General features: G+C 35.5%; 3 protein-coding genes across 7 annotated transcripts; 2 read left to right on the plus strand and 1 right to left on the minus strand.

The window, feature by feature from the left end:
• Nucleotides 1-776: 776 nt before the first annotated feature.
• Nucleotides 777-13,664, minus strand: LOC135607137 (squamosa promoter-binding-like protein 9). Of its 3 annotated transcripts, XR_010485088.1 has the most exons (12): nucleotides 13,024-13,664; nucleotides 11,754-11,929; nucleotides 10,158-10,396; nucleotides 9,944-10,018; nucleotides 9,733-9,840; nucleotides 8,908-9,025; nucleotides 6,470-6,605; nucleotides 5,857-6,037; nucleotides 4,864-5,439; nucleotides 1,941-2,918; nucleotides 1,801-1,861; nucleotides 777-1,561 (listed from the first exon to the last, which is right to left on the minus strand). XR_010485088.1 is itself a non-coding variant. In XM_065098698.1 (10 exons), exons 1-10 carry the CDS (start codon nucleotides 13,572-13,574, stop codon nucleotides 2,613-2,615), a joined length of 2,466 nt encoding a protein of 821 aa, XP_064954770.1. In that variant the 5' UTR covers nucleotides 13,575-13,664; the 3' UTR covers nucleotides 777-2,612. The 3 variants fall into 3 exon arrangements, 1 of the variants encoding a protein (XP_064954770.1); XR_010485087.1 differs by having other exon boundaries at nucleotides 1,801-2,918; XM_065098698.1 differs by having other exon boundaries at nucleotides 777-2,918.
• LOC135607138 (early nodulin-93-like) lies at nucleotides 1,084-1,805 on the plus strand. The gene is made up of 4 exons (XM_065098699.1): nucleotides 1,084-1,214; nucleotides 1,306-1,367; nucleotides 1,453-1,528; nucleotides 1,610-1,805. Exons 1-4 carry the CDS (start codon nucleotides 1,151-1,153, stop codon nucleotides 1,708-1,710), a joined length of 303 nt encoding a protein of 100 aa, XP_064954771.1. The 5' UTR covers nucleotides 1,084-1,150; the 3' UTR covers nucleotides 1,711-1,805.
• Nucleotides 13,665-18,602: 4,938 nt separating the features above from the next.
• On the plus strand, nucleotides 18,603-25,084 carry LOC103977733 (probable protein S-acyltransferase 17). 3 transcript variants are annotated; one of them, XM_065098702.1, is made up of 10 exons: nucleotides 18,603-18,848; nucleotides 20,873-20,966; nucleotides 21,361-21,455; nucleotides 21,537-21,710; nucleotides 21,790-21,862; nucleotides 22,037-22,089; nucleotides 24,086-24,177; nucleotides 24,262-24,314; nucleotides 24,426-24,551; nucleotides 24,633-25,084. In XM_065098702.1, the coding sequence occupies exons 1-10, from the start codon at nucleotides 18,700-18,702 to the stop codon at nucleotides 24,903-24,905; spliced, it is 1,182 nt and encodes a 393-aa protein (XP_064954774.1). In that variant the 5' UTR covers nucleotides 18,603-18,699; the 3' UTR covers nucleotides 24,906-25,084. The 3 variants fall into 3 exon arrangements, with proteins under 3 accessions (XP_064954774.1, XP_009391603.2, XP_064954776.1); XM_009393328.3 differs by having other exon boundaries at nucleotides 21,537-21,704; XM_065098704.1 differs by lacking the exon at nucleotides 24,426-24,551.
• The last annotated feature ends 70 nt before the right edge of the window (nucleotides 25,085-25,154 follow it).

The following is a 25,154-nucleotide window of genomic DNA, read 5'->3' on the forward strand; positions in this document are numbered from 1 at the left end:
GGTTAAAAGAAAAAGAGATTAATACTGCAGTCATGTTCGGCAGACGTAGAAATCCATTAGCCCTTTTAGGTGCTGCTGTGCCGTCGCTCCTCATGATCCGACCCCACCGTGGAGATACATATATATCTGCGATCATCTGCCACGCAAAACCAAGGGACTCGATGTGGATGTCGTGGAACCAAAATACCATTTGCTTCTCCAACAGCTTCACGTTTCCTGGGTGCCACTGTACGGATACATGAGACAGAGACAGAGAGAGAGAGGCGTCAAACGTCCGAGGAACATGGCATCACGCAGTCGCCAGTAGACAAGGCGGTACTGTTCCTGTCCTAATTCACCCGACATGAGTTCCACGAGTTACCATCGGATTGACTTTTGGGATTTTTCGTTCGTGATTTAGATTATTAGATTTCAAAGTCTTAATGTTACGTTACAGTTCTTCGTTTGCGATTTAGATGATCAGAATTTTAGTTAGAGAAACAGTCATTTGTGTGTCTTCTATGCTAAAGTTTTTACCTTCCCATCAACCAACAATATGTCGACAGTTATGAGAAATAGTTTTTAAATATATATATTTTCTAAAATTTTAAAATATATATTATTTTTAAATTTGGTTAAGAATTTTGATTGTTGATGTCATGGGTCAAATCCATCTATTGATTCCAATTTTTAGTGAATTGAAAATATCAAGAATTTAGTGACTTTAAAGGGTGAAGACATCTATTATTTCCTATTCTTTACTTATAAAAAAACTCAATTAAAATTTAATACCATCGTACCAATAAATCAATAATAAATTACTGGAGATTATTAGCTTAAGACATCATAGACTCGAATACCCTTTGGTGTTATTAACCCCGAGGATGGAAACGGGACCATCCGTCACAACAGTGAGAGGCATTTGTCGCCATCTAAAAGACCACAGGCCACCGAGAACCGGAGGCAGTGACATCAGAACGGTGTGCCCACATTTCCAGGAGCACACCGAACGCTCAAAACCATCAACTTCTTCCTCGCTCGCTCGCTCGCTCTCACCCACTCTCTTCCATCGCCTATAAAGAGACTGACTACCCACACTCATCCACATCTCACAGCTCACATCTTTCCTCTCTCGACTCAAGCTCTCTCCTCTTTAATCCAGACGAAAAGAATGGCTCCGGCAACTCGCGCTTCCCTGGACCAGAAGCTGGCCATGGCCAAGCGCTGCTCCCACGGTATCATCTCCTCCGTCTTCATCTTAGCATTTGGTTACCGCCGCGCATCGTCCTATCGCTGATCTCGTTCTTTGCTCGGTATGGTTGGCAGAGGGAGTCGTCGCAGGAGCGAAGGCCGCCGTCGTTGCAGGTTTTGCAGCTGCTGTTCCCACTGTAAGCATACTCTTCCTTGTATACCGTGTGACCTCAGCCGTGTTCTCTTCTGGGCCATCGGTTGAACCGAGCTTGCTTGCATCAGTTGGCCAGCGTTCGGATGCTGCCATGGGCGAGGTACAACCTCAACCCCACAGCTCAAGCTCTCATCGTCTCCACAGGTCTTGAACACTCTTTCCAAATGATTTCTGATCCTGTTGATCGAATGTTGTGTGAGTAATGGGGAGTTTGATTGGGTGCAGCTGCCGGAATGGCATACTTCATTGTTGCAGACAAGACTGTGCTGGCAGCCGCCAGGAAGAACTCCTTCAAGGATGCTTACCCAGGCAACATCAGTGCCTAAGAAGCGGTTTAGATTGATGCTCAAGTGTGCAGGAGGATCCACAAATACATGTAAATCCATGCTTGGTGTGACAATAAATCTAAATGTTACCTCGATTGTTGTTGTGGCTGCTCATCCAACTGCTTCTGTTGTTCTTGAACTTATGGCGAGTCTGCTTAGATGCATCACAAGTGTCAGACATGATAAATAAACCATATGAAAGCAAACTAATCCAATAATTCAGATCAAACCTGGATAATTTGGATTTACTAATACAGCACATTGGATTGGAATTTAGGAAGGAAAAACTTGTTGATGTCTTGCGCTAAACAATGGATGAACTGCCTGACACTTTTGCAGGTATCATGATAATAAATGGAGCAGGAAATATTGTAGAGAAATATCACTGTCAATATCTTGTACTAAAATAGAAATGAACAAGGATCTTATTCTCGCATTCAATTCCATAATAAACTGATTGATAACATCTCTAGGTTATCCATGATAAACAACAATAGTAAACCTTCAGTCGATTCAAGCAAGGCCAAATCGAGCTCCAAAGATAAAAGCTTATGATGGCTAAAAACATAAGAGACGAAATTTGTTACACCAACAATTTTAAGATCATATTCTCATCGAACAAAATTGACAAAAGGAGTGATAGTCTACATTCTAAACAATAATCATAGCTACATTCTAAACAATAATCATAGGGACCATATATCAAACCCATAATTTTCTGACCTAGTAGAGTAACAAATACCTTTACAGATTGCAAGTTGTGCTCTGTTTCAGTTCAGACTATGCCTGAGGTCAATAAATGGCATGTAGAGTTTGGGGAGTTGCCACTTGCAACCAGTGCAAGCCGAACAATTCTACACTGTACATAGGACACAAGTGAAACCGGAAGTGTTAGCTTGGTTTCACGAGGGTGGGCCGCCAAACATACACCTTCTGACGGAAATCGCAAACTCCCCGGCCTTATGTGGGTGGAAAAGGATGATACATGCTGCTAAGCACAAAACAACACTAACTACTACAAACAAAGGAAAGCGAGTCCTCATGATTTTGTTTGAGAAAATATCGTCCAAAGAGGGTTTGAAAACTGGGTTTTGGTGACAGCCCCTCCTGTCAACAATCTCTTTGGTTACAAGTGGAACATTTACATCATGCTCGATGGCTGGATGCAACGAGGTCGAACACGAACTGTCTCCAATTGCCTCGTTATCCTGCAAAAATTTGTGTATTAAGATGGATTATGTAGATGGATAATCGTAGAGAAGATATAATTGTCAGTCTATCTTATCATGGTATTTCAATGTCTAATTAACTCTTAAAAACAATATCACCATAATATGTACTATAAATCTTGATGTTCTCACATAGAGAATGGAAAATTGCCTCGTTATCCTGCAAAAATTTGTGGATTAGGATGGATTATGTAGATGGATAATCGTAGAGAAGATATAATTGTCAGTCTATCTTATCATGGTATTTCAATGTCTAATTAACTCTTAAAAACAATATCACCATAATATGTACTATAAATCTTGATGTTCTCACATAGAGAATGGAAAATAATATCCGCAGGTTCAGAATGTCCACGCAGGTAGAAGGCAATAGACTTTCTCCCTTTATTGAGCAGAAAATGGGTACATGATATATAAATAGGAGGGGGAGATAGGAATTGAATCTGAACCCATGAATTTACAACACAAGAAAATTGAAAAAGACTAGCAAGTTAATTTTTTCCCAAGTAGTTTGTTCGCCAATATAAAGAAAATTTCTATCTTTCTAAAACAAAACCGTTGACAATATCCCAATGGAAAGGCCCCGAAAATTAATCATTTAACACAAACTTAATATGAAGAACATCTACAGAATGGCATACTGCGATCAGGCTACCCTATTAGAAAACACATTTAGTTGTGATCAGGGACTTGATACACTACAAGAAGACTGTTGGACTCTTTGAAAAATAAAGGTGATTTACAAATTGACACCACCTAAGTCAAAGTAACAGCACAAAAATCAAAAGGTTAAAGGTTAAAGTAATTATATATGAAAAACACAAAAACATATATAATTTGATATAGAATTAGAATATTTCTGGAAAAACAAATATAATTATTACGCAGATGATACTTTTGGAGTATCATTAGGTATTAGGGAACAAAATTACTAAACAACACTGTACAATCTAAACTACCCACAAAAAACAGAATGGAGAAGGCATTTTCACTCAACAGTGTGTAACTGTAGACATGATACCAACCCAATTATGCTAGAATATATTACGTTAAAAGCCAATAGCTAGAGAAAGCAATGCAATTGACAGGAAAAATGAAACAGAACAACAAACCTTGAGTAATCAAATAAGAGTACATTTTCATTTTTCAAATTCTAAGCCCTTGGATTCTTTTCAATGCATGAACAGAACTCTCAATAATTTGAGATTGGCTACCTTTGTCTATTCCTGCAACTTAGCGATATCGAGGACAACATTCACAAACAGTCCAAAAATCAGTATTATCCATTTCGACTGTTTATAACTAGGTCTTCTTTAGCACTAATTCTTACTATTGTGTGTACTTAATTCTTTGGACATGTCCAAAGACTTTTAGACAATTTTCCCTCATCTTGATCTCAAATAAAAGTAAAACTACCTCTAGATTGTTATTATTGCAGCCAATTTTTCGTACTTCCCGATAACATCCTCATTAGAAAGGTCAAACTATTACAGATGATCACTTCTGATAGTGAAGTTGAAAGCCTCTCATTTGCACACATGGTCCCCTCAAAAATTTGAATTCGTGTTAGGAATTGGAATACATTTGAATCATCCTTAGAAAGGAGGAAAGAGAAATCAATTCATAAGATGTTAAAGCAACAATTATAAGAACCCAATACCTTTGTTTAAGCAACAGATTACCTACCCATTATCTTCAGAATTTAGAAGGTAGGACAACTGTAATCAAAATCATTTCACACACAATTATTTATATCTTCATTTTTTAATAACCACCAATGTTAGCCATGATTTAGCACTACCTATATGCAAAGAATGATGATAGAACCAACACATCAAGCATATGGTTGGGAAAACATTGACGCAAAAAACATTGGAACTAAGCAATCCACAAGAATAACACAAAAGCAAACAACATAACTTACTTGATTTGTATAATTCTTGGCACACATGCTAGTCTTCTGAGAGGTTTGTGGCATGAGAAGTCCACAAAGTGGGTTTTTTGGTTCTGTTAACCTTGTATCATTTAGAGTTCTCTGATAAAGAATTTCTCTTACATGGTTAAGAAAATCATCATATAGCTTCTGGTCGACATCAGAAGTCCAATTGTCTGGCTTATCAAAGCCCTCGGTGACAATAATATTATCCAGATGATGCATTATTGCTTGGAGCACACTAAAAAGCTCATTCTGGAGTAAAAACTTTAACATAGAAGTTAACCTCTGGACATTGGTAAAACTCCAAAAAGCTTCCTTTTCTTCCAAATATGGTGCCTTCAGTAACCATGCTATATCTAAGAGCAATGCTGACATTGCAGATTGTCTGGATGCAAGAATTTCGCAAAAGCCTGGAGAGGAATTAGCAATAAAATTTTGGGACATAATGCGACCAGCATAACAAGAATCAACTACAGGTTCTTCCATTCTCTCTAATTCAGAACATATCTGTTTGTTACCAATGAGGACAGGTATATAGTTGGATATTCCAGCCGCATTTTCAACCTACAAAAAAAGGTAATGCAGCAGAAATCATTATTTTATCCAATAAAATGATATAGATATTTTACTAATCATAATACTATTTTTTTTTTCATCTCCAACAGCTGAAGTTTGTTGATTTCCTACCATGAAATCTTAATGGTTGAATGAACAAATTCAACTGTGTAATAATATATAAACAATAACATATGTTCATTTAACAGAGAGTTTCCTCATCATATGGATATACAAGCCAATAGTTTTAAAATAAAAACAAAATAACAGAAAGGGGAGACCATAATTTAACGGATGTAGTAATTAGAAACTGTTTCTTATGAACTAATTCTTTCAGAAAATGGCAACTGTTAAATTGTGATATTAAAAGAAGGAAAAATTATAGAACTTATTTGCAGACTGTGAACTTCACTAAAGCAAACACACCTCAATAAATGCAGGGCCAAAAACTTCCGAGTCCAGGTGAGTTACTTTTATTCTGAACATCTCATGTTCAGAATTGTTGATACACACTGCTTTATTTCCATCAAGATACCTGGATTTCCCAGTAGATATGACATGAAAAGAGTCATATTTAAGATACTTTCCAGCAAACGATACCAGAAACCTGCCATAACAAACATTTCTCATTAGGCTAGCTACTCCATTTCAAGCATAATTTTCTGTTGATTAAACATTTAGATATCTACATATATAATGGGAGAAAATGAGGAGAGACCCAGTAGGAGCCAACAGCCATCTCAGCCGTCCATGGTGAAAAAACAGATGGACAATATATCGATTTTCTATCCCTGCCATAAATTTGTGTTCCAATAGGACTCTTTTCTTTTTTCATCTTACATGCATTCACAATGAAGAAAATTATGTATTAATGTTAAAGATCTTTTATGCTTAAATTTCATATGATTTGAGATACAGGTCCAAAAGCAAGTACATTAAAGTAGAGACACAAGCATGTCTCAAACATGATCCTTATAAGACACTCTTAAACATGATGATCTGATACAGCTATAGCAAACTCTAAATGAAAATAAATTACCGAAATTTCGGCTGTTCAAGGTTGCTTCCACATGCAACAAACTCCATAGGTTTCCCGGCTTCAAAATAAAAAGGATAAACATAATGAAGTCTTGGTGCCTGCACCTCCATCTTGATATTTGTCAATGTTGCTCCATCTGAATATATATACATTAAACATCTCAGGAATTTCTTGCACGTGCTTACCCTTGATGAGATAGTTCAAGGGAAAATGACTGTGATACAAAGAGCTCTGAATTATCCGATTGAGATCGCATCAACTTAAGAAAACCAATAAGTTGTCAGCTGGTCAGAGAAATCAGTCACCTTATGGAGCCATGAAAGCTCTGAGTTGTGCTCTAGAGCCAAGCCTATCAGGGAAGGCATATATGGTTGTGATGATGACTTATTTAGTATAGTTGCCATGTGCTCTAATATCTTCCATGGATTTGTAACAAAAATGATGACCAAAGAAGAAATACATAAATGGATGTATGCCACAAACATGACTTTTTATTCAGGCAACTAACCAATATTAACCAAGAAGTCATTTCCTTTCACTTTAAATTGTATTGCGAATATTTTAATTACTATTTACAGAATATAGAAAGGACACACATAATTGCAAATTATTTAGATGACATCATCGAGACAAATGCGTTTTAGTTGCAAGAATGCAGAAAGCATTAAGTGATAAAAATATCACAAGACAAGCATGGATTGTACACAATTAACTGTGGATAAGATGGACATGAACACAATATCTGTGTGTACCACCAGAAAATTGCAGGTAGCCAATAGCAACTAGACTAGTAAAACACTACTATTGCCACTTGTAACTTAAGCATTTTACTACTTTCTTAAGTTTCATACTCCTTCCACGCTTAAAGCAGACATGGGCTGAGCATCATAATGAACAAATAGTACAAATTAGAACATTGCACAATTATAATGTGAAAGGCTATATTACAGTTGGATGTTAGACATGGATGACAACATCCAGTTGCCAATAGGAAATTATAGGAAGTGAGTATTAGTAAAAGAATTGTGTTTCCCTTCATTGTCCAGCCACTTGCACAGACAAACCACATTGATGGATTTTTGTTTTTCCAATCACCCACAACATGCCTAATAAGGTTTGCAATTTCATATCAGCCCTTAATATTACCACCAGAAAGTGTCAACCCATGAAAGGCTGTATCTCTTTATCTCAGCCATGAGTAAAATCTCACTACAACTGAAAATTAGCAACCACAAAATTAAACAAAATTTCCTCAGATAATTCAAGACATCCCAGTCTACTTCCTGTGACTAATCAGTAATGCTATACGTACACAAGGGCCAAACAGATAACTTAGGTGCCATGAACCGTCTAAAAGCAAAGCTATGATCTAGACAATTGCCTAACAATCAAGAAATCTAGCTGCTTCAACCAATGCCTGTTGACTGCACAATGATAGAGGCCTAATGATGGCTTCAACCAACACTTGCAGAAGCTACAAACAAAAGCTGAGGCAACTCTAGCACCGTCAAAGTAGCTGCTTTGTCAACTCATGCAAAGAAAAGAACAACCACTAGCATTACATGAACACTGAACATTAGGAAGAAGAGAAATTGAAAGGAAAAATGATTAAATACCACAAAACCTAGGCATACTGTCAAATACATATTTGTCAAACCAAGTATGGTATACTAGTTATCATGGTACGAATATCAATCCTTTTTAATTACTTTCTGCGCATACCACTGATAATGGTACTATACTGATTGATAGTTACCAATTTGAACAGGTTTCAGTACCTAGACCAAAGTGGAACTTAAATGCTTTGCAGAAGATGAAGTCAGAAATCAGAAAGAAAGATAACCTTCCACTTATTGGCAGTTGAAGAGCACCACAAACGATTCTTTAGTCATCCAGTCACTTATATCATTACTTCAGTCATCGGTGAAAGTTGTGGCTAGAGAAGTTTATGCATCCGATAATATATACAGTCATGGATCAATGAATATCAAAGATTTTTAACCTAATCATGACATTTCAATCCATCTATGATGTTTGTGCCCATTTAAATGGCTGATTAGTCGTCAACTAGGCAATTAAACATCATTCAATACCAAGCAGCCCAAAGCAGCATTAATGAGTTACAGCAAAAGGCCTGTAGCCAACCCCAACCTTGGCGGGCACCTAGGCAGGCACTTAAACTGCCTAAGAAAGCAATGTCAATCAGTCATCCAACCATCAGCAATGGAGGATTGGACCACTGCAGCCTCACACCAAAACAACGTTCTTTAATTAGAATGAAAAGGCACAACCAAGCTTAATTGTTTATTCAAATAATGCACAACATATTGTCATGCCAAAAACTAGCAAAGTAGACTGCCATTATCTAATTAAAAACACAGGTCAAGTTGAATGAAACTGAAATTGGTGATAAGTAGACAATTTGGGTATGAGCTAACCTTGCAAGACATGGATAATCATATTGCCAAGATAAATAAAAATGGTGCCTCTTCCCCGCAACAAACTTTCAGGTGTATTAATCAAGTCCCTCACATAGTGAGCCACATTTTCAGATAACTGTTAAGAGGAATTTTGACGTTAAAATTAGCTCTCAGTTGACCGAAATACATGAAAATCCTATTGTGAGACCCAATAATGAAAAGACCTTATCAAATCACGAAAGGAATCTTTATATAAAAAGGATAAGCAAAAGCACAAAGTTGATGCTGATGGAACATATAAACCAAAAGCTCCTACTGTCAAGAAGTGTTAAATTGTTAATAAAGCAAGTGGTAAAGCAGGCCATCAACAATAATTTTGTATCAAGTTACAACATCGTGCAAAGAGATAGTACACTTTTCATGATGAATATGCATAAAGACATCTGTTAGATAATCCTCCGCTGAGAAAAAAAAGTTTGTTCTAATCTATAATGTCCATTCACATCTGTAAATATCTTCATGAAGTTGGAAATGCATGTGAATTCAGCTAGGATGCTATGGCTTCCATAAATAGTACACAGCACTCATACTGGAGATTGCATTTTAGCCAACAGAAAACCAAATTCCTCTGATATCAGCAATGAAACAATAGTTTCTATGATAGCCAGAGGCCCAGAAGTACAAGAAAAACACTCAGTAACCCACAATTTTCATGTTAGTAATATCTTTGGAACAAAAGCAGTCAGCATCAGTAACAAGTATAATGCATTCATTATGACAATATGGGAACAACAAATATGACATTACTAAGCATATTAGATTACTGAAAGCAAAACTTCATACCTTATCCCACATGGACTGTGGCATTGCAATGAAAACAGTCAAAATTGTACATCCAGGACGTATATAACCCTCCAACTCAACAGGCATATTTGCCAACCAGTGAAATATCTGTAGAATTAAAATAAAACCAACTAGTTAATGTCTGTCTCACAATTTAAACAATAAACTAGCCCTTCTCAGCTAAATTTTACTTAAGAACTTAAAAGAGTACTTGATGGCGCAATCGTCTAGGAAATTCTGCAGGGTTCCAATCGTAGAGCTTGAACGATATTCGACCTGTAGGACACTACAATCAAGTAATGCATCACAATCCACAAGCATGTAAAAATATGTTAATAGCCAAAGGCACTCTTCTCAATAGAGAATCAATCAAAACTGGAAGAGAAAAGCCAGGTAGCTTAAAGAAAAGAGATAAAAGGACCTACCACAGATGAATAAGTACTCTTCTTCTCACAAAAACTAGAAGAAAGGGCAGATTTTGAATTAGTAATCCTTTCATCTTGCTGAGCTTCACCAGAAATTACTATATCATTGTTTTTAAGGCTAGGAAGTGAATCAGTGGGAGAACCACCCCCATCTTCAGATTCTGCTAGAGGTTCTCCATCCAGACTTTTGTTGCTCACAACTGTCTCAGCTGTGTTGCATGCAAAATCATCTACCATCTCTAGAAAACCATAAAATAAGAATGAGACAATCAAATAGAACGGACCACTGTGTAATAGACTGAGTAAGAAAGGGAAAACAATATACGGGAAGAGTGGAAAAACAATTACAAATCATTATTGGTTATTTCCATTAGAGTAGTTACAAAATACATTAATCTACAGTTATTCCTGCACAAACAAATTATGCCTAAGAAAGTGCAGTAGCAACAGCATGAATCAAGATCCATGGGATCAGGATTAGCTCTGGAACTAGTCAAGGGATTTAAGATCTGGATTGACCAATTTTTCTTTTTTTTTTCTTTTAACGACCGAAAATCACCAATATTCACTGAAAACCAAATGAAATAGGCAGGATCAGTTGAAAAACATCGGAGGATCGATTGAATGAGAACTAGCTCAACTGCCAGAATTGGCTAAAGATAATGGGGATCAACAAGATAAATTCAGTACAACTTGGAATGATTGACTAGTCCAGATCAGACAGAGATCAGCTGAATCAGATCAGATCAGAGTGACCAAATACAGCACAGGAAAAATAAAAATCATGAATGGATCCTGTGTTGTTGTTAAATATGTAGCACATAAATCCGACCTCAATGTCACCAATGTGACAATGAGTATTACAAGCACAATTTGTTGTTCACAGTAAGAGTTGGTATCACAGTCTTGCCATATTCACATTTTTTTTAATTATTTGTGAATGTTGGTATTGATCTTTGTTGAAAATGAATCTTATACTACATTATCAATCATCATTGGCGAATAAAAAATTATTCATCAAGCGCGTTCTACTGACTATTCAGGTTTGCACCACTTCACAGCCAGAGTAGTATTCCGACATTTGTTCAGGTATATAAAGAACTCAGAACCATGATAAAATATATGGCAACCACTGGTAGAATACAAACATGGTTCAAGGTAGGTGAATAAAAAATTACACAGCAAATCAAATTGACAAGTTTCACGAATCAATGTAGCATAATCATGGTTCGCTTTACCGATCCGTACCGATATGCCGATCAGCCATTGGTATGGTACATATCGATGTACCAAAACATAGTATGATGAGGCATACTGATAGACTAGTATGTACTGCCCTTACCGGTCCCCTATCGGATCAATACATATCACCTATATCGAGCAGTACACCATGGTATGATGAACCTTGGCATAAATTTAACAGAGGCAAATATTCATCATTTGGTGTTTCGGTAATTTTGCAAATATAAGTGTACTATCACTCATTGCTTGGCCTCTAATAGCAAATATTTATTTAGCAACTATATATTGAACCCAGGAACTAAAACATAACCAGATATGTCTGATTTTTTATGCTTGACAAGTAAGAAACAAAACCTTTCATTGGTTCACCATCAAAAGAAACATCAGGCGGTGAGTCTTCTTGCATGTCCATTTCTTTTTCCACTATACTATTTAAGTCATTAGGCTTTCTTCGCCTCCTTTTGTTGTGTCGTTCTAATTTTCTCCTACAGCTACGTTTGCCCTCATCAAAATCTGGCAGAACATGAAACCTGGAATCCGACAATTTAAACTATTAAAATTTTAGGCTAGAACCAGGAAAATATAGTAAATATCCAAAGGCATAATTACTTTAAAACAGCATCAGGTCAGCTAAAACCGAAAAGAACAACATTTATTTTCTTTAAAGAGGTGTTAAAGAAAATCACTTGATGCCACAAAGACCAATTTTAAACCATGTGATACTAAAGTATAGTGCCAAATTTGTTATATATACACAAAGCACTACGAATTGCTACAGATTTGTTTATCACAAACTGAAACACTAGAACACTTACAAGTATCTTAGATTCTTAATGAATATGTAAATTAAAGCTCAAAAATATTTCTGAAATGTTTGAAATTAGGATTATTTTGATAATATAATTAAAGTCAGCTGACATCAATAGACCCGCATCGTCTATTTTGAATTAGTTATGCCATAGAACAAAGAAAGATGCATGATTTAACAAAATGATAATGTGTATACCTAAATGAGAATACACCATCTTCTATTTCTTTTTTTGCCTGAAAAATTATTTTAGAGTAAGGAAGTATATCTGATCTATTTAAGGGCCTTCTAAGACATATTTGAACTCAAAAATATGTTGACAAAATAAACTTGAAGAAGACAATCCAATAGATGTAAAGTAGTTGCATACTTCCTAAAATGGAAGAAAGCAGCATGGTTTGTAATAAATATTATTCATTAATTAAACGCTCCAATAAGTTGCTCCGTTTTGACGTGGGTGACTATAGTTTAGTCACAAAGACCTATTGTCTGCTTGCAGGATTAAGACGGCATAATCGATTCCTCTAAATCCCTCATTGGCACAATGGGGGGAAGATTATTAACGCAGAAAAAATGTCCTGAAATCCAGAAATGATGAATAATTATTTTGAAATTATAAAGTCAGTACAAGATAGAATACTTGTGTGCGGTAAAATACAACATCACAAGGTTATAAAAGAATACAACGTTACTAACAGAAACCAATACCAAGAATCATACATTCTCGAATTCTTTGGAGAAAATAACCATGTGATGGAATAATTCTACATCGAAAAATCACGGTCTTACAAGGTTATCCAAAAATATACAACTTACTTGCCACACTGCTGACAATAACGCTTGTGCTCCCCGTCAAGAACCACCGATGAAGAATTCGCACACCGGAGACAAACCCTGTGCCGCTTGTGATACCCCTTCAACTCGCTGATATCCGCCTCGCACCCCGGTACCTGGCACCTAACCACCCTGGATGCCCCGCCCTTCCTGGACCGTTTCCGCGGTCCGGCCACCGCCACCTCCTGCATCGCCTCCTCATCCTCCTCGGGGCACGAGCACGGCACCCTTCCTGCCAAATAGTTCGGGCAAACGAGTCTCGGGTCCCTCTTCCTCACGCGACCCATCCCATCCTCGATCCCCGACGGCGCCGGCTCGGCAAAAGGGATCGGGAGGGAAGACAGCTCCGCGGTGGACAGCGGCGGCAGCGTCTGGGCTTCGTCGGAGGTTCCCCAGGGGAGGATCAGGGGATCTTCGTCGACGTCGGTGAAGTCGAAGAGGCTACCCCATTCCCACATCGCCGCCGCCGCCGCGGTGGGTTCATCGGCCGCCGCCAGGATCGGCTCCGCCGCTGAGGCCGGAGGGATCTCCATAAGGCGAGATAACGACAAGAGAGAGAGACAACTCCGCCGCGCTGCGAGGTTTAGATTTGGAGATCGGACTCCATAATTTGGGATTCGATGAGGAAAAGATGATATAATAAGCTACCGGTGGTTTAGGAAGAAGAACAGGCGTGGGCCCCGTTCGGTGGAAGCATGAGGTTAAGATTTCCTGTAAACGACCAATCACGGCTCAGGAATCAGGATGTTTCTATAAACCCGCTTGCGGGACCCACGGATCGTCCTTAGTTGGTTCACTCAGTCTGGGAATAACTGTGAATCCTGGCTGCCAGTGGACAGGTGAACGACCTTTGGGTGGGTGGCAAGAGTACGCTTGATTGAGGGGTAAATTAGGCCACCAATCCTTTCCATTTTCTATCTGTTCCTTGACTTTTAATACAACATCTCGGTCAAATTATTTCTATATTGACTCTAAATTTTAATTGCATTTCAATTAAATTAAATGTCACAAGTTAGGGTTATCATCACTTATCCTCCTTCCAAATGAACCCTTTCAATTTAACTCATTCACAAGTAAACGGATATCATTCACCATGGCATATTCAAGAAAATGTTTGATCGTTGAAAACAATGGACAATGATAAATTTTGCCTATTTATCTGTGCAAAAAGTAAAAATTGCTATATAATCAGAAATTCAAAAATGTGTGTGATAGGTTGATATGCCAAATTAATGATATAATTTAACTAAAATTCTAATTAGTTTTTTTAAGGAAAGTAAATTTGAAGGGGTACCAGAAATTCAAGATGATCTATCTCGATCAGCGCAGGGAACAGGATCCTCCTTTCACAAAGCATGTTTCTTCACGTAATCCATGACGTCATTCACGGTGACGAGGTACCACGTGGGTGGGAACCCTGTTGCCTGTCTCGGGAAGACTGGTAAACGCCGCCGCTCGGGTGACCCCGCCATGTCGACACCGTTGTCCTGTCGTCGTAGCACGAAAAATTTAGATCCGCGTGTCGCTTCCGCAACGTGATAAGAAGAAATGCTCGGATAAGTTTGTGCAGGCGGGGAGATAATAGAAATAGGGCGTGAGGTGGTTGAGCGGGCGTGAGGTTGTTGACACATTTGGTGCGGCAACAGATATTTTATGAACGGAATTCTTTCCCGACCCCTGTTTTTCCACGCCCCGAAACACCTGGCTTTCTATTGAACAAGAAAGCGGGCCCCAAGGAAGATCCGAACGGACCCCACACTTCGCATCGAATCGCGAGGTCGGTAAAACGTGGTTGTCGTGGGGAAAGTCGAGGCGTGTTGTTTACGACACTTCGCGTAGCACCACCTGCCTTGCTGTTGGTGGCGACGGTGGCCCCGGCGGTGGACCCCACATAAAACAGGGGAAAACCAATGGCGTGTTTTCTACGACTTTGTGTAGATTAATTACACCTTAAAGAGGAAGAGAGACAGAAAATTTTCCTATTTATTTTTCCCTAATTTGTATGAGTTTTTTTATTATTATTTTTGGGTGATTTATTTTTCGATGTTCTTAAATCAACCAAAGAAAAATAGAAAAAAATATTTTATCAAATACATTCGATTAAAAATCGAATGGCTCTCTTGATCTGTACATTTGGCAAACCAAAGTGGAGATGATTTAATAGAAAGCAATGATCTGACCGATTCATGTTTGAATCAGCCGAAAAAAAAACATTATCTTGAGATAAATGGTCAATGGGAAGAACAAAATTGAATAAGCATTAAATTAACTGTAATTCCACTGGTGGCAATCGATAGAGATAATATATATATGTGTGTGTTCGAACTAATCACTTTATTAGTCATAAGTTAATAGGAGATAACATGTAGGGATGATATAGTTGGAAGTCAGCAGTTGGTGGGCTGTCTTCTTGTTTGCTCCCTCATAGAAATACAAGTCCTCAACTTTATATCGAGAAACATGGATATGTAAATGTATTATTGGGGATATAAAAGAACATGTTAATTAACAAGGAAAACAGAGGTACTCTCATATAATCTTGTTTGTTCACTAATGAGAATTTTGTGACCATTACAAATAAAATAAGTGTTTAGTTTCATATTAAACAATAATATTTAATATTTTAATATTTTAAAAAATTAGAGGATATAGAGACCAAAAGAACTAATGAAAAAAATTATTGAGAGAAGATGATAGTTCGATTCTCCAACTTTGTTTGGATCATATGAGAAAAAAACATCAACCAAGAGGTCTCAAATATTTAATTTGATGTCAATTTGCATGCAGATGATTTTCAGATAGATTTCTCAACATGATCGTTTTGATGTTCAAATTAATAATCCAATCGAAGGTGTGGGTAAATAATGATTGACCTTAACTGATTTGATTAGAAAAATATATGATGTGATATAAGAAAAAAAATTATATTTATTGCTTGGGTCGTTATATGTCCGATCATGATTAGATAACATTTCACTTATCTAATTACACTTAAACATTATAACCTAAATTTAATATGAATTTGAAAGAAAGTGATCACTGAAAATTTTAACAAGTTATTATATTATATAATATTATTTAATTAGATAAGATATATTATGTAATATTATTATAATTATCAGGCAATATAAATAAAATCTAAGAATTTGGAGGCTCTTCTAATTATAATCTTAAATACTTTGCTCTCGCATATAAAAGAAAAAATTTTTATGGGGATGAAACTCTTAATTATTGGGAGATTACAGGTATTATTATAGCTTTCAGATCTAACAATAATGTATATATAGATCAGATAAGAACTTTTGAGTAGCATAAAAAAAAATTATGTATTGTATCTTCTGATTTATTGAATGAATTGTCACATGTATGGTTATGATTGTGGTAATATTTCACAAGAAGTATCATTGGAGCATCATAAATAAATTTATTGTTAATTGCTATAATTATTCTAAAAATTATCATTAATTTTGGATATTTTTCGATAAAGAAAAAGAAAATTAGATAGATATAACCTACCCTAATAATTTTATGATAATAATTAATTTTTAAATGATACTAATTTTATTCAGAGCTCCAAATAATAGACAGATGATTTGTTTGCTTAGGAAGAATAACTACTGTTAAATTTCATAAATATATTATGCCCTTTTCTTAATAGTTTGAGTTCATGGGTTAAATTCTTTGTCAATCATAATGATGCATAATAATTTATATTTTACAGTGATTGTTTTAGACAAAATAATACGATGTATTATTCTCTCTTAAAAGAAACTTGATTCACTTCGAGTTCATATCGACTAATACAATCTCCATAGAATTATGTTGCATGTGTTTATGAACATTATGCACAATTAATGCAATTGCATCCAGAATGAGTTCTCTCATAACTATTTGATTCAAATAAGTTACAGATTACTTGTTCGAGATATTTTTGATAACTCAACAAAATCAGACATTTTTATGTTGAAAATTTGTATAAAAATTAAATATATCATAATTGGAATGTTAATATAAGAGTTTTATGTAGATCAATGAAGGTTATGATCCAATTATTCTATTTTTATACAGTGTAAAAAACAATGTAATTGGCTTGATAATGAGGTAGTTCTAATGTCTTCAAGCCTAAACTATTTACAAACAATCTTTGGATGATATTTTTAAAGTGGAATTAAATACTTTATTTCAAAGGAATGGATTCTTTTTTTTTTTGACTAATTTTATATTGAAAATATATATTAAAAATTAACAAAAATTGATATTTAAAAACTTTATTATTATTATTATTATTATTATTATTATTATTATTATTATTACATACGCTATCCAATGAAAACGAGATTCGAATCGATAATCTATCAAAACCTTTAAATATAAGTACAACATAAGTAAATAAAATTATATAATAATAATAATAATAATAATTATTATTATTATTATATAGACTATCCGATAAAAACGAGATTCGAGTTGATAATCTATCAAAACCTTTAAATATAAGTACGGCATAAGTGAATAAAATGATGCAATTATACTATTTTGATTCAGTTCACTAATTTTATTTAAACCGAGCCAAAGAAAATAACAATTGAACTAGACTAACTAGATCCAAAAAGAAAAAAAAAACATTTAGCTGAACATTTTCTAGAATCATTTTTTATATTAATATTTGATTCAGGGATGTAAAAATAAAACCTCTAAAATTAAGATATTATTTTTTTTATCAGAGATAAATACAAAAGTCACTTATTTTGAAGGGATTATATAAAATATTATAAATCTATTAAAAAATATCATGGTTAGGTAGTATTTCACCCTTATTTATTATTATTCTTCTATGATAAATAAAAAATAAATATATAATCTAGATTTAAGATTACGTGAGAAAATATAGAAACTTTCGTCTTTATTTATTTTGAAATATATCAAAACCTTCTTGATTTTCATCTAAAACCATGCACACTCTCATACCAAAAAAAAAAAAGAAAACTATAGGACTATTTTGGTAAGCAGCAAAAACCTAATTATTATTTCTACAATAAATAAAAATAAAATATTATAAAATTTCTCATTATATATACACACACACCCCTAAATTTAAGATTATATAAAAAATAAAATTCATTTTCTTAATTTTAAAAGTACCAAAATAATTCTATTTTTTTCATTCAAAGTCATTTAAAACCTCTCAAACAAACTATTTTATAAAGCAAAAAAAATTATAAAAAAATAATAAGATTAATTGAGATTTAAAGTAATTGAACTCAATATATAGTATTTTTGGCTACTGAACGAAAACACTATAATCTCCTTAAAAAATTTTGTCATCGGTTTATTGAAATAAAACATTATAATCCCATTTTCAAATATATATATATACATATATATATACATATACATATACACACACACACACACACACACACACACATATATATATATATATATATATATATATATATATATATATATATATATATATATATATATTGTGTGTGTGTATACCAATATGTATATTTATATTTGTACATATACATATGCATACAGACTCACAACTTGTTGGTCTCATCACCTCGATTTTGTTTGCTCGCTGGCTCAGCCTGACGCGATCGCGGACAAGAAGGCGAAGGAGAACCAGGTGGAGGAGGAGGAAGGGGGAGGATGGCCGTGCAGTGGCCGCTGGTGGTGCACGGGGTGGTGACGCTGCTGGTGGTGGTCTCGTTCCTTTGTGGGCGCTGGCCCATCTTCCGCGGCACCTTCGTCGAGAAAATCCATTACTTCATTACCTACGGCGCCTACGACTACTTCCTGTGTGTCTTTTTTCCCCTCAAAATTGCTTCTTTCCTGAAACTAATGGCTTTATTTAGGTTTCTTAGACTCGTTTTCTTTGTTAGTTGAGTCTAGATCGAAGAGAGGAACATAGGTTTTGCATACACTTGATTTGGGATGAGTTGATTCGGATGCTTGCTTCTTGAAGGGCTTGGTTTCGGTATAATTACTTCGAATTCCTTTGAGAGGAAGCACAGGCGTCGGTGTATTGCGAGGTAGTTTATCTGTTCAACATCCAGTGTCATGTACATCCTGGTTGGATGGAAGTTGTCAAGTTGGAATTCTTTGGTCATTGCTCTTAGATATGAAGCGTTCCGAAATCTGAGGATTCGAAGAAAGTAAAGGCCGTTTGGAAGATTTTATAAGATGGTTCTTGGGAATTGATTCTCAAGAATGGTATAGAGAGAGTGAGAAAAAGTGAGGTAAGGTGTCGGCAGTATTTTCCCTTGAAGACAGCGGAGGGTTTGGGCGAGGCAGTAGCTACTATGTGGGGCAACTCTTGATGATCTCTGCTTGAAAGGAAGAGAGGATGCACGTGCCCTAGCTTGCAGAGGAGAGGGAGAGGAAAGAGGTGGTCGCTGCAGTCTCCAGTGAATGTGGCTACGGGCTTAGGTAACACTAAACCCATGATGTGGGGCTTGCCCTCAGAGTGGCAGTGGTAATGGCATGGATTACGACAGAACAATTCAACTTAAGCCAGCGACCATCATGGTCACAGCTCCAGTTGAACAACTCTTCTGGGATGTGATGGGTCACGAGACCTGCTTAAGAGATGCTATGGTTCATCAAGGTCTTGTCTCCTTGTTGAGATATGTGAATTGTGAAACTTGTTGAGAGATATGATAGACCTTGAATCCTGGTTGAGTTGATGCATGGGCTGTGCCTATTCGTTGAGAATTAATCTGAAAACATGGAAACAAATTAAAGTTGTCTATGTTCATTTGTAATCATTGTTCCTAGAAAGCATGTTTCAAAAAAATTCTCAGATAATATTACCAAACCTTTTTCGTTGTTTCTAAAAACTGAAAATCAGTTTCTGAGAACTGAACCAAACAGTCTGTTATTATCTCATACAAATTTATTTCGAATCTTTCACTTGTAGTGTCACTATGTTTCTCTTCCTCTTTCTGTGGCAAACTGGAAAGTTGCACACACTTCCAAACACACTAAATTCATATGTCTGCATGAAAATAGTTACTGGTGACGTAAAGCTACAAACAAACAACAAGCAAGCAATTAGGAATTAGTATGCATTTTTTTCCTCCTACTTCACCTGGATTGAATGGAAATCTCAAATGGCTTGTTTGGTGTTGAAAAGCTAAGTCGTACATCACATCCCAAAAACCATTCCATGATCCAGAACTTTCATTTCTTCCAGGGAATGGTAATTTAGAGATAAGAAAGCTCAAAGTATATTTTTAATAATCAAGGACTTGTATACTTGACATACAGTCGGCATCATGTAGAAACCTACTCAGAAAGTTTTGTGTTGCAACTCAACCATTTTTTCTTCTATAGTCAACCATATAAATTGTCACATGCCTGACAATTGACATCACTCCTCTTGATATCTGATTCCATCACTTATTTATGTTTTCTAAATTATGTTTTCTAAAGTTAATTTTGTACACTAGCGTTTGGAAAACTTTTTTTCTAGTTATGAGTCTCTTTAACTGCGTCACCAGCAAAATTTTTGTTTATCAAGGACTTAGTTTTTAGTGCTGTTGTCAGAGTGTATTTTAGTTTCAGACTTCAGAGATTGATTTCATTTTATCTTTTGATATTCTTCTCACTGGGTCAGTGTTCTTTTTGCTGTTAGATTTGTTTAAAATATTTACTGATAGTGAAAATTTGAAACAGTTTGTTATTAATGAGCATAAAAAGGTTTATAAAATAAAAAACTTTCTGGTTCTCCACTGGTTAGATTACTTGATTAAACAAATTTTATTCTCTTGTTTTGTTCAATGTCCATCCTCTGAGCTAATTATCTTCAACATTTTTGCAGACGATTTGTGGTAGCTGCATTTGGCTCTAGAGGCAGAAATTGCTTTCTCACAGTTGAAAATTATTGTTGTGAACGGCCAAATCCTATCTTACAAGTATGATGACCACTTTTCTTTCAAATTTCCTTACTATTTTTCCTTGTAATAAGTATCCATTGATTTCCTAAATGTACATGAACATCCTTCTAGGTTTTCGAGATGTATCTCTCTTTTCTAGATGTTGATATCAGGGAATTCACTCACTTCAGTCAGTTTTGAATTTAACAATGGTTTCAATAGGATCATAGAATCTAGTTTGTCTTGTTATTAATTGAATATATTTCACACAGGTATTATTTGCTTGCCGATGTTGCATTGATTTGTGGTGTGATATTGTATGAAGATATATATAGGATGACTCTGCATGGAAAAAATTCTAATGGAAAAAATTCTAATTTGAAGGAGCATGGTGTGATATTCCTTGTCACCAAACTCAATGTGATATTTGCAGATATTTTATCTGGTCATCCTTGGTGTGACATACTTTATCATTGGAAAGTCATCCTTCAGATACATTCCTGGTTTCTATGTCAGTGAATTTCACTGGTAATATCTGTAGCACTTATTGCAGATAATATGAATGACATAAAGCATTTTGAACTTACAGAAAACAATTATTTTGTCCAGGTACACAGGCATGTTGGCTGTAGGTGTTGGAGTTCTTCTTTTTCTATTGACTAGCTTTTCAGATCCAGGAACTGTGACAACTGAGAATGTTTCTAAATATGTATCTGCATATCCTTATGATGATATCATATACATGGAGAAAGAATGTTCAACTTGCAAAATCCTAAAGTCTGAGTATTGTTTTTGTGCTACTATTTTGGTTGTGATTTCTTTGCATTTTATATATTCTCACAGGAATTGCATTTAAATGCAGACCTGCTAGATCTAAGCATTGTGGCATATGTAATAGATGTGTTGCCCGATTCGATCACCACTGCGGTTGGATGGTCAGGCCTGATCTATATCTTTCCTTGTTATCCTATTGTTGCTTTTCTGATAATATGTCAACAACTCCTTGGAATAGTTGTCTTATTTGGATGCCTTAATTTGGTTTATGATCAATGCAGAGTTACTGCATTTTTGAGAAAAACACTTCCTAATTCAGTTTATCTGGGACGCAGAATAATTGCATTGGCGAGAAGAACACCCGTTATTTTATGGCCTTTCTTCTTTGGTTAGTAAATACCTAATCCAATGGTGAATATTCTGAGGTCATGTGTATCATCTAGTTATTATCATGCATACTTTACATTTGAAATAGTACTCTGCTAAACATAGAAATCTTTCATCATAATTAAATTTTTTCTTTGTATCGTCATCTTAAATTACTTCAAGTTGCTATTGGGCTATAAATTTTCCCAGTAAAGAAGACTTCATGAGCTAAGTGAAGTTCTCCTACGTAACTGCTTATCATTGAACAAGCTATCCTTATCCTTTGCACAATTGTTCCTGACTAAGATGCCTGGTGAGTTTTGAAGTGATTGTTTAATTTTTTTGGTAATTACATGATATATGTACTGAATTTTGAATGATCTTGATGTACTGAAGGTTGGATAGTGAGACGGTTTGAGAATTCTTCCATTATAGTTGATCTCGTGACCTTTTTCCTTTTCCTTTTTCTAGTTTCAATTGCATATGAAGATTTCTTGGCTCATTGGTTTTCTTCTATTAGCAAAGATCTACATATTTTTCTATAAAAAACTCATCATTTCTTTTTTTTTTTATTGTCTTGGGGTATTTTAAGTTACTTTGTATTTTCATGCTGTCTTTATTTATTGTATTGTTTATAGAATATATTATACTTGTTACTTTCATGGGTCAAGTGTTAATGATAATTACAATGTGTAGGAAGCATTTATTTAGTATCGCAATGTACAAAAAAGAAAGTTTTACAATGCACATCTAATATCCATTTATTGAAAAGATCTCGGCAAAGGAGTATATTTCTGAAGTTTATTCTTTAACATGTTTTTGCAAGTTGGGTAATATACGATATCGTATGTTTGTATTTTAATCTGTCAAAGTAGTCAAAATTTATTACTTCAATATTTTGTTTGGTGAATTGAAGCATATATCAGAGGTTTCAAATATCGATTGTACCAGTTGGCATTAGATGGTATTTAGGTTCATCTAAGTACCAGTGTCGAAACATATAGCTCCAATGTTATTTTATTCAGTGATATTGGATGGTTCAGGTTGATATACCACCCAGTATACCTGTACCATATTAGCCCATTAGCTTACTAAAATTGCTATTGAACCTAAATTTAAACTCTTGTATTGAAGTGAAAATATTGCTAAATGAAATTATGTTTTGGTTTCTTTGGTCAAGTGAGGCAGCTAATAATAGCTTAAGATTTGTCCTACATTGATGGAACAAAGCTAAAAAGTAACCTTAAAGTAAAAGGCAGATGGCACTTAGCGTGAAGGCTGCTGTCTAGGTAGGATACATTAAATTAAGGTCATCAAGGCCCACTGGTGGATCCTGCAAGTAATTTTGATATTCCTTTACTGAGGGATCTTATAAGGTAATCATCTCCTATGATGCAGCCAGTCAAATCTGAAATATGTTATGCTAGTTAAACATCACATTGAGAACGATAGTTTTTGTAGTTTGGTCCATTCCAATGTGAATATCAGTTTTGTGACTGACTTGAAACTTTTTCCAGGACAAGCCCTCTAAGATCCTTGTTTTCTGAAAGATATTTCAGTTCAGTGGTAATGTATTATGATACAGCATAAATTGTTGCCATCCCTGCTCCTGTCAATCTTATTACTACAGTAGCTACATACCTTGTGAAAGAGTTGATATTGTTCTTCTGATGATTTCTTTACAAGATTAACGAACGAATGACATCAAAATTAGCACATAATTAAACATTTGTCTTGGGCACTTGCTAACCAGTTGGCTACTTCTTTGTATGGTGATTAAGTTACTTTGTTTATGTTTGAAGCATTTAGCTCTTTATCTATTTGTTATTGTTATCATGATTTTTTTCCCTTGGATAAGTGTTTTTTTTATCGACTCACATTTCAAAAGGATTCCTAGGCAGTGAAAACTCAACATGCTAGACTTTCTGTCATGTAACTTCACTGAATGTAACTGTCATATGTGGTTGTGGGTGCCCCTAATGCGGAATCCTCTCCTTGTTTATCTGGTGAACTGGCAGGCACTTTCTTATTTGTCTCTATGGAGCACTTGTCCTCGGATTAATTCTTGCTGGTCAATTGAAAGAGCACAAGATAATATACATTTTAACTGGTAATCTGATGTTCATCCTAATGCATTTGGCTTGTGTATTAAGTTTCTACCATGTTTTTGTGATGACCCTTCCTCTTTTTTCAGCTTATTATGGCATTGAACATTCATTTTCCAGCTTATCTCCACATGTGGTACAGGTAAGATAGGAACTTTATGCGGTACAAGGATTCTATGCATTGTTCTCTATATCTGTAAATTATTAGAGTTTTTTTACGAAATTTCTGCAAAATAATAATAAAATATTACAGTGGTTGCTGGGTTCATATAATACACAAATACTTCTGATAATGTTTCTGGCAATAATTTCACTGCTGCTGGCCGGATTTTTTGGATATCATGCACATCTCTGTTTGACAAACACCACAACAAATGAGGTTTTCTTCTCTACCTTACCCTAAAGAGACGACCGGTCGAAGCCGACTATTAACAGATGCTTCATGTCTTTGAGCTAGCAGACTTTCAAGTGGCAAGACTACATAAGCTGGAAGAGGAAACTGAATGAAGCCAAGGCCAGCGCCGCAGCACTGAAGGCCGGTATACAGACAATCAGTGAAGAAGCAAAAGCTCCTGAAAGCAAATGGAGGGCTTTTTTCCGCAGATCCCCTCTGCAGAATGATGATGTGATTGTCAAGAATAACTTGTATGATCAAGGATTAATCAGTAACATTTGTGAGATCATTTTTCCTTTATCGCAGAGAAAGTCATTCTTTCATCGGAAATCAACATAACAGGGTTGTTGTAGACCCCCTTTTTCTCATATGTGATACATGAAGTTTGCATTTAATGTAGGTTACCCATTAATGTTTCTTCGGGGACCGGTTATATATTACAGAAATTGATGCTGTAGCTTGAATCTGATGGAAGATCCCAACTTCTATCTTGTTGCAAGGATTTGGTATTCCTTGGATCTCATTTGTCTACTGACTGCTTGTTCCTATGAAATATTCTGGAATTTAGAAGCACTACACTGGTTGGTT

This window comes from Musa acuminata, chromosome BXJ2-3 (assembly GCF_036884655.1).
Source record: "Musa acuminata AAA Group cultivar baxijiao chromosome BXJ2-3, Cavendish_Baxijiao_AAA, whole genome shotgun sequence".
Lineage (NCBI taxonomy): Eukaryota > Viridiplantae > Streptophyta > Magnoliopsida > Zingiberales > Musaceae > Musa > Musa acuminata.

What these genes read in the sequence shown, in the direction of transcription:
- LOC135607138 (XM_065098699.1), top strand. Translation starts at nt 1,151, where the DNA reads ATGGCTCCGGCAACTCGCGCTTCCCTGGACCAGAAGCTGGCCATGGCC. An exon ending in GGCCAAGCGCTGCTCCCACG is followed by an intron (nt 1,215 to 1,305) that starts GTATCATCTCCT and finishes TATGGTTGGCAG; the next exon opens with AGGGAGTCGTCGCAGGAGCG. An exon ending in AGCTCTCATCGTCTCCACAG is followed by an intron (nt 1,529 to 1,609) that starts GTCTTGAACACT and finishes GATTGGGTGCAG; the next exon opens with CTGCCGGAATGGCATACTTC.
- LOC135607137 (XM_065098698.1), bottom strand. Translation starts at nt 13,574, where the DNA reads ATGGAGATCCCTCCGGCCTCAGCGGCGGAGCCGATCCTGGCGGCGGCC. An exon ending in TGATGGTGAACCAATGAAAG is followed by an intron (nt 10,397 to 11,753) that starts GTTTTGTTTCTT and finishes ATGGTTTTCTAG; the next exon opens with AGATGGTAGATGATTTTGCA. An exon ending in CCAAGAATTATACAAATCAA is followed by an intron (nt 2,919 to 4,863) that starts GTAAGTTATGTT and finishes AAATTTTTGCAG; the next exon opens with GATAACGAGGCAATTGGAGA.
- LOC103977733 (XM_065098702.1), top strand. Translation starts at nt 18,700, where the DNA reads ATGGCCGTGCAGTGGCCGCTGGTGGTGCACGGGGTGGTGACGCTGCTG. An exon ending in ATCACCACTGCGGTTGGATG is followed by an intron (nt 21,863 to 22,036) that starts GTCAGGCCTGAT and finishes TCTGGGACGCAG; the next exon opens with AATAATTGCATTGGCGAGAA. An exon ending in CAAACACCACAACAAATGAG is followed by an intron (nt 24,552 to 24,632) that starts GTTTTCTTCTCT and finishes TTGAGCTAGCAG; the next exon opens with ACTTTCAAGTGGCAAGACTA.